Source organism: Malus domestica, chromosome 06 (assembly GCF_042453785.1).
Source record: "Malus domestica chromosome 06, GDT2T_hap1".
Classification (NCBI taxonomy): domain Eukaryota; kingdom Viridiplantae; phylum Streptophyta; class Magnoliopsida; order Rosales; family Rosaceae; genus Malus; species Malus domestica.
The window spans coordinates 995,933-1,011,773 of NC_091666.1; the positions used below are offsets into that span (position 1 = coordinate 995,933).

At 35.3% G+C, this 15,841-nt stretch overlaps 1 protein-coding gene across 1 annotated transcript; it reads right to left on the reverse strand.

The window, feature by feature from the left end:
• Nucleotides 1–955: 955 nt before the first annotated feature.
• Nucleotides 956–15,292, reverse strand: LOC103436751 (uncharacterized). Its single transcript, XM_029104357.2, has 39 exons — nucleotides 14,992–15,292; nucleotides 14,599–14,666; nucleotides 14,087–14,186; nucleotides 13,843–13,950; nucleotides 13,584–13,700; nucleotides 12,767–12,917; nucleotides 12,017–12,264; nucleotides 11,686–11,871; nucleotides 10,756–10,832; nucleotides 10,533–10,650; nucleotides 10,006–10,089; nucleotides 9,584–9,679; nucleotides 9,278–9,379; nucleotides 8,907–8,975; nucleotides 8,292–8,387; nucleotides 8,068–8,175; nucleotides 7,824–7,937; nucleotides 7,560–7,643; nucleotides 7,298–7,426; nucleotides 6,902–7,100; nucleotides 6,645–6,785; nucleotides 6,477–6,520; nucleotides 6,102–6,185; nucleotides 5,916–5,984; nucleotides 5,745–5,821; nucleotides 5,203–5,272; nucleotides 4,373–4,522; nucleotides 4,051–4,116; nucleotides 3,811–3,955; nucleotides 3,610–3,674; nucleotides 3,438–3,503; nucleotides 2,747–2,840; nucleotides 2,522–2,558; nucleotides 2,303–2,360; nucleotides 2,103–2,213; nucleotides 1,831–1,898; nucleotides 1,556–1,622; nucleotides 1,400–1,468; nucleotides 956–1,222 (listed from the first exon to the last, which is right to left on the reverse strand). The coding sequence occupies exons 1-39, from the start codon at nucleotides 15,037–15,039 to the stop codon at nucleotides 1,136–1,138; spliced, it is 3,870 nt and encodes a 1,289-aa protein (XP_028960190.2). The 5' UTR covers nucleotides 15,040–15,292; the 3' UTR covers nucleotides 956–1,135.
• Between the last annotated feature and the right edge of the window lie 549 nt (nucleotides 15,293–15,841).

Sequence of the window (15,841 nt, forward strand, 5' to 3'; positions counted from 1 at the left end):
GCTCAATTGGGTTTCTGCTTTATAATGCGAATGTTCCGTGAAGGGTATTAATTGGAAGAAAAGAAAAGGGTTTATGACTATTTCGTTTCTAGTTTTCATTTGTCTGTTAGAGATATCGAAGAAAATACATTGAAAATAGTTAACTGAAGTAGGATCGAAAGTGCGTTTATCATTGAAGTATACAATGTCCACTACTATAAGCATCGGCTCCCGAAATGATGGATTGTTGTGACGAAACTACCAGCCGGTCCCTTTAAAAGAAAAGAAAGAAAAAACCTCCTATGAGCATCAAGAAATTGTGTTAGAAGTGTCCTAGAAACTACACAAATTGTGAGTCCTACCATATGTGATGTAGGACGAATAAGAAGGATTTTAAAAGAATGATAGAAAACTTGGAATTCACTCAATCAGGAACAACGAAGCAAGATCAAGGTCATTAATCGCGGATGCAATCAATATTACCAAGTCATGCTTGATTTGAGAAAGAAATCATTTACTTCAATTGCACACGCAAATATAATATTTAATTAATCAATTCACCCTAAGACCTCTAGTACATCATTTTGTAAAGAAACTAAAAACAGAGGATCAACTTCGTCAGAAACTCTCGCCATTCTCTGTCTTAACAAATTCCTATGTTATTATTCCAATGCAATTAGTGGTCTTCAATTTTTTTTTTCCAATAAAGAAAGGGTTCTTTTCAAATAAAAAAAAAAGAAAAAAAAAAGAAGAAAGTTCTTTTCAAGGTTTGACTCCCGCATCAAAACAAGTTTTCAATCAAAAAAATTGAAAAATGAAAACAGAATAGTTGTCAAATAACCTCTTAATAAACCACTAATTGGATGCATCCTAAACGGAATAGTTTTCTGAGTTCTTTTGTTCTAAGGTTAACATATCTTTATACATTGATGTATGATATTTACGCCAAAGGAAGTTGATGCTAGCCAAACAGACAAATCTCAAAATCTACTATTTTCTTGCTCTTTTTTGTTTTGTGTTCCTTTGTCAGCAGCAGCAGCAGTTGTATAATTTACACATTCAACTATTTCGATATTTCTGTTATTCGGTTCGTACATAATAATTCAGCTGTAAAAGAACACGAAAAAGAACTGGCTGAGGTAGTAATCCGCTATCTTCATAGTTGTGGGGAAACAGATGTCTGATCTTGTCTCTGCTCAACAGGCACGCGTCTTGAAGGCGGACCAAACATGCTCAAGAAGACCTGTAAACAAAACGTCGTTATGTACTAGTTGATCAAAATTCAAAAACAGACTAGTGCAAGACATGGTTTCTATCTCTATTCAACATATTTTCTTTTCAGATGCTAGTTATTGTTCAAGAATTTTATAATTTCCGTCGAGGATGGCGAGGACGTGATAAGGGAACTGTACTAACTTACCGGCAAGAACACAAGCCCATGTAAGAAACCAAGAAGAACCAATGCTAAATACATTTGGAAATAATACACCTACAAAACATAAGAGGAAAAGATGTGTTCAAAGGGATCCGACAGTAATGGCCAGTATGATTAGACCGTGAGTAAAAGATTTAGTACCACAAAGATTTCCGTCCTCGAGAAACAAAGTACAATAACCCCAACTAACTTTGTTAATGTGATTCCACTGCAAAAGAATGTCAAGAGAGAATGGAAATGTAAGCTTAGATCGGATGAAATTTATCACACAAAATCCTATTGGCACTGCACTTGAGACTTTAGCTATTTGGTAAAGAATGATCAATCGCAGAAGATGCCCGGAGATGGGAACAAAACAAAGTAGGAGTTGAATTTCCCCCTTTCTTCCGAAGGAGGGTCGGAATTGGGCTAGTTACCTGAATACAGAGGCACCCATTGTAGCCAGAGCCTCCTTGGTGCGCTGGTCTTTATCTCCTGTGCTAACCTGCACAAGAAATGTTAATTATACACTTCAGAAGAAAAAGGTAGCATGTTGTCGCCAATGATAACTTTGATTCTGTTCTGTGAAGCCAAAATCAAAATACCCCAAGATTTGAAGGGACTTTAGGCATCACAGAAACTAACAATAGTGAGAAAGAGAAGGCAAAAGTAAATAACTAAAGATAATGCTTAAGAGTTTGACACTGACCGAGAAAGCATGTGTCATATGCACACAAAACTCAACCGAAATGCCCACTGCCATTACAAGATTCACAACAGAGACTGCATTCAATTGGATGTTCAGAATTGCCATCACACCCTGTAGAATGTTATCTAGTGAGCAAATGTGACCACTAACAGGAGGTATTATTTTGTTTCAAAAGAGAAATTTTAACGAAGAAAGATCACCATGAGATCCACTAAAATCATTGCCAACACCAACAGAATAATAGCTGAACTCCATAAACTACAAAACAAATTTGAAGGAAGCAACAATATATCATTATAAACACCTCTTTGCAAATTTTATTTGCTAAGGAAGCTGAATACGAGTTATCTTGCACACAATTACAAGAATTAAACGAGGCATTACAAGAATTAAACGAGGCTAAGAATATGAATACTGACCTGCATGTGATAGCTAAACAAACAATAAACACAGCAGCTGGTACACCAAAAATTATATCCAGATTAATCCTTTTAATAAATGAAACCACAAATCTACCATATGCATATCTATAGTAGATAGATACAAGCTGAAATTAAAATCCGCGTTCCCGAGAGGTTACATTTGAATTTTATGAATTTTTTCCCCGCTAAGATATAGTATTCAAAGCTATAAAAAAAACTAACCAATGGCTATAGAAAGGTTGATCAGTGCTGTTCTCCAAATATCAAGGTATTGCTCAAAGAACATATAGTAAACTGAATATGGGAATATCTCAATCTGCACCAGAAAATAAATATCAGTTCCACAGGTATACCACGAGCAACGCACTAGTGAATCAAGCTAACTTATTATAGTAACTGTCCCCGTGTAAATAAATAAAGAAATTATGAACCAGTGGCTTATGGAAAGGGGCAACACAAGACCGTTGTACTCAATCTAAATGTAGCATTTGGGGTCTCTTGTCAAATGAATCAACTGAATCAATGGACATTTAACCCTTTTCCCATTTGCATGGGTTGTGGTGTGGGCATAATAGACACCGCATCGTTTGCAGATGTGGGCACACCCACATTGGCTAGAGCGGATGTGCCACCCCCTATGCACTCAAGTTTGAATCTCCCTTCCCACAATTTAGATTAATTTAAACTAGAATATTGCTTAAAAAAACCTAGAATATTTGCTTGTATCAAAAACAAAAACAAAGTATAGGAGTCATCCTTTTGCATAGTTTTCATATTGGGTTGCTTCACCACAATTCCGTTTTGAGCTATGTTTTCTACTTATTTACAATACAGATTTTGGTGTAGCTTTATAATATTAAAATTGTACTGTAAATAAATCAATCGACTTAGCAAGTAGCCTTCAAATTTTTACCTTCAAAGAATCAGAAAGTCTAGAACTGAGCTCCCGAGCAGCTCTCATTGAATTTACGTAGTCAACCTAAAATAAATATGTAGATATTTAAGTTATGGGGCTTACTTTAGTGTTGAAACCTAGAAAAGACGGGAAGTGGTAATCTTTTTTGATTGATCACAAGATGAGATACCTGCTTGTTGAGAGGAGTATGATATGTTCGAAATGATGATGCTTGAATAATGCCACTTTCATTGCCTGATAATAAAAATATGATTAACACGTTAAAAATGTAGATTCAAATAAAAAGCTACATCTAATGGAAGTTTAACCTGAAAGCAGATAAGCCGTTTGGAAAGAGAAATCATAAGGGCACAATATTCCATCAACAAACCTTTGAATTCCACACTGCTAGTGTAAGCTCCATGGCCACCTTTAGCACAATCATTAGAGGGTAGAGCATTGAGGAACCATGGAAGTTTTTCTTTAAATTGTGTGGTAGAGGGACGGTCATTGTGAAGATCTGAGTGACGAAAGCACTGACAACAACAAAATTGAAAATGAGAATGGATGTGTTCCCTTATAAACAAAGAAATTCGGTTAAAATATTTCTGTCATGCCATGCGTATATTACCGTAGTACAGTCTTTGCACACTCCACCAAGGCTACAGGAACTATCACTGGGAGAGCAGCAAGGTGGCTGGAAAAGTGGAAAGAGTAAAACTTAAATTTAGTAGCAAGGGGATTGCAAGCAAAACAAAAACAAGATGATTTGTGCTCTAACAGATTTATAAGCGGACAAGAAAAGCATCATTATCATTAATTCTCTTTTACATGTAAAAGAAACTCCAAAACTGAAGACAATTCAACAATTTTGAATGTAAAACAAATTCCAAACATCAGACCACGCTTCCATAAGCATACTAACAATCATACTAAGAAAAATGTACCGTCACCTGATCATCAGGAGGGCAGTAAGTCCCATCTGTAAACTTCCGACAGCACCCAAATGCTTCTGGAGATATCCAGACAAGAAAATCATCAAGCCATGAAGCAGCAGGCTTAGCAATGTAACTTGATTCTGGATTTAAGGATGCTCTTGCAATCTGCGGAAAGAAAAGGACAATTCAAATTCAGACATAGAAAAACAAACGATTCAAATACATACATACAAACAGACAAATCAAACACATAAATTCTGAAATTAAGGATGGTCTAGCATTTCTGCAGATGCAGAAGGACAACTCACAAATTCACACACACACATACCAAAACAGAAACTAAGGGGCAATCAAACATAACGGATACCATATCCCTGACACGTATTGGTTGATCAAAGAAGGACCCATAGGCAAAAGAATGAAGGACATGGAAAATTTAATAGCCGAGTTAAAGAATAAAAGCTCAAAGAGATATGTACCAATTCACATTCATAGGAAAATGAACAGACAATTCAGATATTAAAAAGCTAGACCTTTCCCGCAATACATATCATATTAAATGTATTATGTACTAATCTCTCTTTATAATTACAGATTGAGAAAACCTCAACATATAATATACTAATCACCCTAAATATGAATTAAGCTTAACACATCAATCACTCTGGATTAGCAGTAAGATTGAAAAGAACCAGCTTGAATTAGCAAGAGACATTAATTGTTGTATGATTATCAAGGAAATACTGGCATGTGAACAAGAAAAATGCAGGGGGCATTTTATGCTTTAAAACAGCATCCAAAATCTTATAATTTTCCCATTATAAAGAGAACAAAGAAGGTTTTACCTCATTCAAAAGAGAATCTGAATCACACTGGCTAATTGAGCATAATTGGTTCGTATGTCTTGATTCTGAACTGAGGGACAGAGCAACATCAGAATGAAGCAGAGTTTCAGCGAACAGAAGCATTAAGATAAGTGTTTGCAAAAAAAAAAAATTAATAATAATAATAATTGACATCGTAAATGCATACATGAAAAGGCAAATGGAGAAAATTCCTTTTATGAGTACAAATAGTTGCTTTCATATGCAGATGTATGCGTGCCAACTGTCCATGGGATGCGATTCCTAAAGAAAATAGTAGTTCTGATGGATAGCCAACATTGGGCATTTGGATGAAAAATCAAATGAAATGCTGAAGCACATAGTTGAAAGGCGAACATTTCAATCAGATTATATGTGATTTTCTGGATAGAGCATCAGCAGCAATCTCAAGAACTCATGACTGCTATACAATATGGTTTATATGTTGACCTAAGAACTAGACATTCATAGCTAGTTTGGTTACATACATCAAACAACAGTGAACATGAATAGCAGTATGATACCTATAATTGAAGTTCTTCACAACAAAGTATAGTGGGGGTCCAATTCGGAGATACTCTGAAACATTATTGAAATACCCCTGCAATATATAAAAGACAGCGTTACCTCAAAGAAAGAACAGAGTAATCAATAGCAAAAACGCATTTTTATAAGTAGGCAACTGACTTATAGACCTGAAGATAGGAGTCTCGGGGAAGAACAATCTTTTGTTCCAAACCAGGCTGAATTCTGGTGCATAATGCCTATAAAGTTCAAAAGAATCAGAAGTTAACTGAGGAAGGTGCGGCCACAAACAGTAAAATGGATATTCACATAGATATGAAATATATGATACGTTAGGAGGAAGACTCAAAACTCACAATACTAGCCAATGCAAATGCGACAAAGATGGAAATGACAACCATCTTGACTCCCCAAAGACTGAGAATGGGAGCATGGATCTCCTGGAAATGCAAAACAAACAAAAAAAGGAGAAAAAACAGCATTGTTAGAAATTAGGTAAGCAGAAAGTAAATGACTATCATCACAGAATTACCAGAGTTTTTGAAATAAAAAAATAGCATCAAAGTTTTTATTGACAAGCCAACATTCTATTCCTTAAAAGGTTTAAGCCCTTGTACATAGAAAAGTATGAAAATCATGGTAGATTGGTAATTCCAACTGCCTATATCATCCCTACGATCCATCCACCTGGTTTTGTAAGACAGTTTACTGTAGTAAAAAAAAGCAATCACCTTCATATAACGAGTCAATAAACCAGGATTGTTCTGATCAATACCTAAATGAAACAGCATTCAAAAGAAAAACATAATATGAGAATAAGAGTAGGGTTGATTGAAAATTAGTGTTGGCATTAAGGAAAATGCATCAATCTGAATCACGTTATAAAAACATTCCGATACCTTTGTCAGAGTTGGCATATGATGAAATTTTCATGCATGGGAAACAATCAACCCTCTTATCCTCAGTTCTCCGAAAATCAAAAACAATCAAAGCTACAAATGCAGTAACTTGAAGGAGAAAGTCCAGCAGAACAGCCAGTGCTGCAGAAGAATGTGCAAGAGTAAGTTTGGAGGCCTGAGGTCAGACAGCAAGACAACAAAAACGTATAACAACTATTTCATATATCTAAAAGTTATTATGGATCAGAATTTCCAACCTGCAAACATGGAGAACACGCGGCATGCTGGCATAGGAATAAAACTTCCAACTGCAAACGCTAAGACCTCTGATAGACTAGCTAGCGTAATTGATGGTCCAACTTCCACAAGTGCATTGCTTATTCGCCCTTCTAAAGGCAACTCCAAGGGTTGCCGTTTGACAGCATTCACCAGTATACACATATTATCTACCCCAACCTATACACATTGTGAACAATTTGGCAAACCGAATTTTCAAGCAATATGTAATTATGTATATATGTATATATATAGACATACATTGTATATAATATAAACAATTTGGCAAACCAAATTTTCAAGCGATATGTATGTATTTATATATATAGAGACATACATTGTATGTATAATATATGTAAGAATATCGAGGAACTTACAGCTAGAACAAGAAATGGAATAACTTCCATGATGATTAAGGTAGATTTTACACCTATAACACTGAAAAATCCCACTGATCCAAGAACTGACAGCATGACAAGCACAACCCCAGAGAGACCAAGCAATACCTGGAATTCAAACGTGCACAATTATAGTGACAGAAATGATGTCTCAATTTTGAATCAGAGGAAAACCAAACACGTACAAATAGGGCAGTATTTTCCAGTAACTTAAAACAAACTAAAATAGTTGAGAACATACCTTAGACGAAATGTAAAATGATGATAAACGAGGTGAATCACCCAAAGTAAGAGATATATAAGCAAACATCACAAGATAGCTTATCTGCAGTGAAACACGAAACCATAAATAGATTAGTAATTTAAAAGATTCAAATGATAAATGAATAAAAAAATTATTTAACCCACATACTATATCATGTACAGTACTTATGCATTATAGATATTCTGAGCTTTGATTATAAAAGGAAACATGCAACTAAAATGAAAGAGAGAAAACACTTACTAATATTGTAATAGCATCTGCTGTACTTTCTCTTTTAAGTTCTTCTTCAACAGAGCTTTCCGATGAAAAAGAAAGTGTTAAGTTTCTAGATTGCACCATTTGCAACAATTCATCCTATCACAAAAACGAAACAATAAACAGTTATGAGAGAAATGTGTCTACTTTCATTCGGGACAGGATGGTAATACAAACAAGAATGCAAAAAGTAAACAATTACAAGAATTATGCTAGACAACGAGTAAACCTTTGCAAGCTCAATAAAGGCTTTCTCCCATGCCAATGCCCTTGCAGTTTCATTCCCATCATTACTAAGAGCATTGTTTACAGGATAAGTTACCAGAAATGCTGACGCCTGCATTGAAAAGAATCATAATGGTCGATAAATACTCAAAGAATTTGATCTCCTTATCAACTTTAAAAGGTGAAAAAAAAATGAATTTGTTCATGAAAAAACAGAAAAATCGTTACCTCAGAGTAGTTTTTCCCAGAGAAGCCTCCTAATGCTGTGCTAGGATCAAGAGGACCTTTAAATGCACTCATACATGTGTCGGCAGATGAATAGTGCTTCAATAACACAAAACACAAATGTTAATAGGTCTACTTTCCATAACCGTATTGCCATGTTCTTTGAGAATTTTGGAATGGTAAAAATAGCAAGAAAATCAATTATAGAACAAGCTGGAGAGAAAGGTAAGTATACTAAAATGTGAGTTTGGTCATTTTACCAGATGACTACGGCTTATCTAGAAGGAAAAAAAGGGAAAATATGGACAGATCTCTATGTTCTCATTATTTGAGAAATTGAGCAGAAAATAGATGCACATAATAATAATATAGATCAAGCAATGTGATGAGCAACAGAGACATTAGTTTTATCCATCAGCCTTAAATAAAAATTAATAAAAACAATATTGTTTTGTGTTACCAACCCTGACATTCTAAAAATAACATACCTATAAAATAGTGATCAAGCATACTACTATAAGTTGCACATATGATGGACCATGGATCATGAATCTCATTAGACAATAAACTAGATTTACACCTTCAGATAAGTTGTAGATGGAAATTATAAGAATATACCTCAAAACAATACTTTAGGTGTTCAACCCCACCATAACCATCATAATTTGCAGGATCCATTTTGAAGTACTGGAACAAAGAGAGAAACTGTTAATAATATTTTTAAAAATATCTAGCCACAATGCAATAATTTTTTGGAATATGGAGAAATTGTGGTTTAACACCTTGAAAAAAACCAACACACTGTCAGTGCAAGTTACACATTTAGGTACCGGCTTCAAGAACTCGTATCACATTCAGAATGATTTCAAACATGTAAAAAGTGCGAAAATAAGGATAAGTTAAACAAAAAATCACAAGTTTCGTTTACCATTTTAATATGGTCACCCAGAATGCATCAACTAAATGTAGGCCGTCAAAAAGAGTTGTACCTGTAGGACACTTTGAGTGGCGCAATCTTTGTCCATTGGCTTCATGCAAATATCAGCAAGAGATACTGCAGATCCAGAATAATTTGCTTTAATTCCATCAACCTGTCAAAGATGAGTAATGTTGTATAAAGAAGTATTCTTTTACCACACGTCAATGCAGAAAAAACAGACAGAACAAAAAATCAATTGGAGTACATACTACATATCAAAACAAAGAACATTTCTAGTCTCGTATAGCCCATCCAATCTTATAAGATAAATACTTAAATTCTGAAAAGTAATACTACAGTCTGGAAGGATAAATACCTTCTTCTGTATCTCAAAAAGTAACTTAATATTGTCCTCTGTCACAATACTAGGTGAGTTACCATGCTTACCCTCTGGAATTGTTGCTAATATTAGCTGCAAAAAAAAAAAAAAAACACCAGGTGTGACATAAGTTTCTCCACAAGTTGAAAGCTAAAGGAGTTGAGTTGTAAATACAACTTCGCCCTATACTACAGCAGGCTTCTCATACCAACAACAAAGTGATGATGATACGTAACATCCAGATAAAAAGGAAAGGCAACTCATTTCCAAGATATGTCTGTTGGCTCTATGCTTTTTAACCTTTTTTACTTCCCAGTTCTGCTACCTTGGAAAGTTAACCTCATTGCATCGCGTAAAGTGTAACACCTCATAAGATGAAAAATAGTTCACCAAAAACAGAGTGTGTAACAATGTAGTACCTGCTCAATTCTGTAGAAAGGGGCTAGGTGGCTATCAAAAAATTGCTTCTCTTCGGCTGCTTTACTCCCAGGCCCTACCCACAGCTGCAACATTACACAACTTAAGTTGAACAGAATGGTACAACTCCGACAATAACATAGAATGCTTCTGGCCATAACAAATTAAAATGTAAAACGTATATATCTAGTGACATAAAAAAATGTGGCATGCATACAATAGTTGTTTAAATGCTAAACGTCCACAAGAGAACCCACATCGAGGTTCAGAGGGGAGAGAGTATAATTGTGAATAAATACTAACTTCACAAGATTTGAAACTGATGAACCTCATGAGTTATCTAGGCACATGTTCCATTGTATAAAAAACAGTCATGGTTCCAAAGGCCAAAAAGGAGAAAAAGAAAATTTTGTAAAATAACTGAGAGCACTAAAACTCTTGATTCAAAATAGTGCAACCAATCACATTCACATTTTTTAAACGCATAAATTATTTAACTTAAAAAGACCATTCAAGTACCGAACCGAACCTTTTCAGGCCTTGTTTCCACCTTGAAACGTATAAGACCCAAACAAAGCAGAAGAACTACAGCCAATGATGAGCACAACACTATACTTGGATTCCTAGCAACCCATGTTCCATATCTCCTGTACATTAAAATGTAATAATTTAAGAAACCAATTCTGCCTTAACTGAGTCACTGACAGAAAAGTTTGACATGGAGCAATCATTCTGCAAGGGATAGCAATCACCTGAAAAATTTTGACATGTATCCTTGCACAATTGAAAGTTGGACATCATTTCTAACGTGAGAAGCATCTTCAAATACCTATTACCAACAATTTTAGTGAAATATATGCTTACAGACTCGAGATTATGGCAGTGATATAAGTTGAGCACACCAGAAACACAGAAAGCAATTTCATGAAGCGAGTTAACCAAAAGCTAAAGAGGAAGACAATACTGGTAGAAAGCTACACATTACAGGGACAGTTTTTGTGGTAAAGAACTTTGCTATGTAGAAGCAAAAAAAAATTCTATAAGCATATGTCAACTAGAGAGAAGTCTCAGTAATCTAAAGAATATAACAGTAAAATAATTGGGCACAATACAGAAAATATATCAAGCGTTTATACTACTGAAAGCTAACGAGGAAGACTATACTAGAAGAAAAGGTGAAAGAAAAAAATCCAGTGAGAATTCTTCGTTTGTTAGAAAATGAAGAAATAAACCATAAAAAATATTTCCTAAACATATCCCCGCTTTTATGTGCATAGTTCATCAATGTAGATTGGTAATCTGACACGATATAAATAATAAATTCATTATTAAGAGGAGAATTTGCAATGAATTTGAAAATGACAACATAACAAGGAAAACAAAACAAAACATAAATCGAGGAATGGGGCAGGTGAGGTCAGGAATGACATATATGATCCATAAACCTTTGCAGATAGATGAAACACAGACAGCTAGCTAAAAGTAGCAGAAATATATGGCGTATGTATGATAGAATGCACACACACCGTCAAATGAAAAAACCAAAAAGCAGATTTAAACATGTAACCACGGAAAACAAAAATGATATAAATTTCAGATCAACACATGAATAAGTAAACGATTATATATATGCGTGTATTACATATGTATACCACGAAAAAAATAAAGAAATTGGTTTCCACCTGCATCGGAGGGTTCTCATTCTTCTCCCTGTTAGAATGAACTTCGCCATCATCCATTACATTCCACCATGGTGTTGTCCCAGAAGCTGGCTTGGTTTTTCTAGTCCGATGAAACAAACCCCACCCAAAAAACACAGAAACCAGTGCAATATATAGAACAGCAACAGCAAGGTCAATACATTTAGCCTGCAGTTGTCACAGAAGTAAAGCATATAAACAAAGAGTATACTTCCTGACTTCACAGTACCTACATGAAATATTCATCCAATATGACCAAGCTAATTCATGTGAGAGCCAAAAGCTTAAAATATACTAAAACATGCTCTCTCACCTTAATCGATCCAATTCTCACTGAACATGAACCTCCTTTTCGGGAAACCGGAGAAACTGTGTTAGAACAAACTGTAGCTGAAGGGCAATCACCACAGGAACAGCCCAGTGAATTATCACCACATGAATAAGTAGATACATTCATAGGTTTCATCCCAGATGACACAGTAACACTTGAAGGGAATCTAATGGCATATGGAGAACCTGGCATATTAGAAGGTGCTTGTCTGCCGATAAAAGCAAACCAGTCTGCCATAACCAACAGTAAAAGCACAGCTAGTTATTAAACAGCACAAACTAAGGCATTGGCATACAAGCACTTGACCTTAGAGGAAAAATGTAGGGCTCAATTGCATAAGGTAAACAAAGAGATGTTCTTGGAATTCTAGAGAACAAGGAACATCACTCAGAAATTCCTTGCCTCTGCCAATTAAGTATCCAATGGTCAATCAATCCCCACTACCAGCAAAATCAAGAGGCTAAAAGACCCACGTTTCATGATAAACTAAATAGTGAAGCGTTATTTCCACAGTTAGATCTTATCAGCTATCGCAAAAGTAGCCATGTCACTTGATTAATATATGCCAATTTGATATGCTTATCTTTCCATTATCATGCCCCACTTAAGGGTAAAATCCATATAGTGTACATTTGTCTGTGTACGTGCATGAGAGAGAGAGAGAGAGAGATGGAGAGTGAGAGAGAGAGAGAGAGAAAGACCTAATTTGCAATTTCAAAAGAATAAACTTACCTTTAAAATTTTTAGCACCAGCACCAATAAATTCTATAGCTCGAGAATTCATGGTACCGAACTTGACATCCTTGCAGGAGTTAAATAACCCTTCACCAAAGTCATCAGTTATATAATAATCAATCCCATTGACAGTCATGTTTCTGTTAACCTGAAAATGGAATAAGGTTCATTAAGTATTGTCTCTCTCTAAGAAGAGACATAATCATATTCTCTATTCGACAAAAAATAAATTTAAAAAACAAAATTATTTCCAAGTAAAAGACTAAATCCTAGCAAAATTCAAACTTTAATCAACGAATCAAGAGGGTAACAACATGCTCAAGTAATAAAAGAATTATCTGCTTCCTTTCCCATTTTTCATCAACTAAATGAAACTCAAAAATGTTCATGTCCTAAACCATCAAGTAAATTAAACATAAGGATGAATGTCAAACGATTTCTGGGACTTAATCCTTTTACCATATAACTCAGAGCTTTCATTTCTATTTTTAGTTGATGCAACAGTTATAAGACTATTGAGACCAATTTATACCATATTGGCATGTTAGATATAATTCTAATATTCTATACAGACATCATACATCACAAAAAACAATCGACTGCAGTAGGTCGCTTTGGCAAGCCAAGAGATGTAAACACATCCCGATTGGCAAGAAATTTTGTAAAAGCATGAATCAATGTTTCTTGTTGTGCTTGAGATTATATATAGCCTTCTTATTTGTATAATTAATAAACCATAAGATTGTACTGCAGGATGAAGGGAGCATAAAATATTTCAGTATGGAACAGTAAAATACGAAGAGGGTTTTCTGACCTTGGCTACAGAAGTCACATTGATAAACAAACTCTGATTTGGAGAGCAGGTAAGCTCACAAAACAAATTCAAAAAGTTTCTTAAGCATGCCGGACAACCTACAAGAAAGGGAATCGCCTGCAAAAATAAAACACAAGTTAAAAGAATACTAATTATATATTGTGGGGTGAGGGTGAAAAGATTATGGAGAGAAAAATGAATAACCTAGTTTCTTAGCAGAGAGGGATTACGACCAACTCTAAACAGAAAATATACTTACTTGCTGGACCTGTGACCGTAGTGTGTCAAATTGAGCTTCTGTACAACAAACATTTCCAGTAATTGTTGGACACAGACTTTGGACCTTGGACGAAAGTAAATCATCCGGCTGAAACACATAAAATATGCGATATTTGGGTTGATTAAAAATCTTAAACACACATTATGATGGAATAAGAAGCAAGGGGGACTTAAAGCTACTTTTTTATCAGCTCTTTTACTGATAAAAGAGTGACTGCTTCTACCTTAACGGATGGGGTACCGAAGGGGCAGTTTATGTACTTTCCATCACTACGTTGCCCGCAAATGCCATACATTGTGCAATACCCTTCCGAATGTCTTTCCCTAGACAACAAGAAAAATAAAGTGAAGAACAAATTCAAGAAACCTCGAGTTCAATCGTCATATTATTTTTTATTCATCGGATAATTAATCCAGGAAATTAAAATTACGATTCGCGGAACCAAAGATAGTTAATTGAACAACCATCATAGAAAACACCACATGAGCAGGACATAATTCAGATCAGGAGCGATTTAAAAACAGCTATTTTAAAATGAACTTCCAGTCACCATTTATCTTATTATTATTATCAATATTTTAGTGACATTTAACTAAAACACACCATATGCATCATGAAGTGCCAAAATTAAGCAGAATTAACTAAATTAAATAACAATGAAGCCTCGGAAGTTTGCTAATGCGAAAAATAAAGTTGATATCTTGTGCATGTAAAATGTCAAGGAAGCCGCCTCACCCCGCCGCCGTAGCATTAGACGTCACGGAGGTCTGAGCAGCGTATGCTACGCCCAGAATAAATAACACCTGCATAAATAACACTTGCATCAGTGAAAGTAAGCAAACTGAAAATGTTGTTAATTATACTCGAAACGAAGTCGAACGCGCCTCAACTAATTCAATTCAATTCAATTTTGAAGTAAAAATTCTGTTTGGTTACTGGGAAAACTGTAAGAAAAACTTGGGAAAAAAAAAAAGAAACAAATCGAGAAAAAAGCACGAACTCTTTTTCCGTTTCTTCAGCTTTTCGTGGTCCTCAGAAAAAAAGAAAGTTGGAAAATCGGGAAACGAGCAAGAAATTCCGTCGGAGTTTTTATGGACATGTTCGGAAAAAGGAATTAAAAGCGCTTGCCTGGAAGAAAGAGAGGGGGAGGAGAAGCCCCGGACGGCGGAGGGCCATTATCCTCTGCGTGCGACCTCAATCCTCAATCCTCAATCCAGTAAGGAAGAGTCCAAAACGCAGCGAATAATGCGGAGGAAGACGGAGACGACCACTCCTCTGTATCTGCGTGCGCGCGTTTATCGCTATGTGCTCTCTGTAATTGTATGTTGGAGAGAGAAAGCGAGGAGAGAGAGAGGACTGAGAGAAAAGAGTGAGAGAGTGTATTTATAATTATAACTACAAAAAATTATAACGTTTCCTTCCTTTCGCTGCTTGCATTGGCTTCGCCTGTATGATGACACGTGTATTAATTTAGTTTCAGTGAGTGAGATTTTTCAATGTGGATTAGATTTTTCCTGTCACACATGTATTCCATCACGTGTCGTTATATAAATGGTGAGATATATATATGTTAAAAAGTGAATAACTTAAAAAATAAAACTTCCCACCACTTACATAAAAACAAGAGGTGTATCATCCGTGTTCCCGGGACAACTAAAAATTTCTCGTGAAACACAAAGTAATACATCATATGTCACTTATCAATAGTGGTGAAATATGTTTACTAAAAAATTAATAACTTAAAAAATAAAAAATTTCACAATTTATATAAAAACATATGATGTACCACCAATATTATCGAAAAAAATCAATATGACTGGAACACGGTTTAGGGTAGGTTCTCCCACTCTCTCTTTCTCTCTTACAAGTCACACCATCTTCAAGGGCAGCGAAATCAAGGACACGACGGCAACAAGAAAATTACCGGTTTCATTTACGAATTTGCCCCTGCTTTCGGTTGGTTTGTCGGAGCATCGTC

What these genes read in the sequence shown, in the direction of transcription:
- LOC103436751 (XM_029104357.2), bottom strand. Translation starts at nt 15,039, where the DNA reads ATGGCCCTCCGCCGTCCGGGGCTTCTCCTCCCCCTCTCTTTCTTCCAG. An exon ending in CTGGGAAAAACTACTCTGAG is followed by an intron (nt 8,176 to 8,291) that starts GTAACGATTTTT and finishes TTTTCAATGCAG; the next exon opens with GCGTCAGCATTTCTGGTAAC. An exon ending in ATATGCCAACTCTGACAAAG is followed by an intron (nt 6,521 to 6,644) that starts GTATCGGAATGT and finishes TGTTTCATTTAG; the next exon opens with GTATTGATCAGAACAATCCT.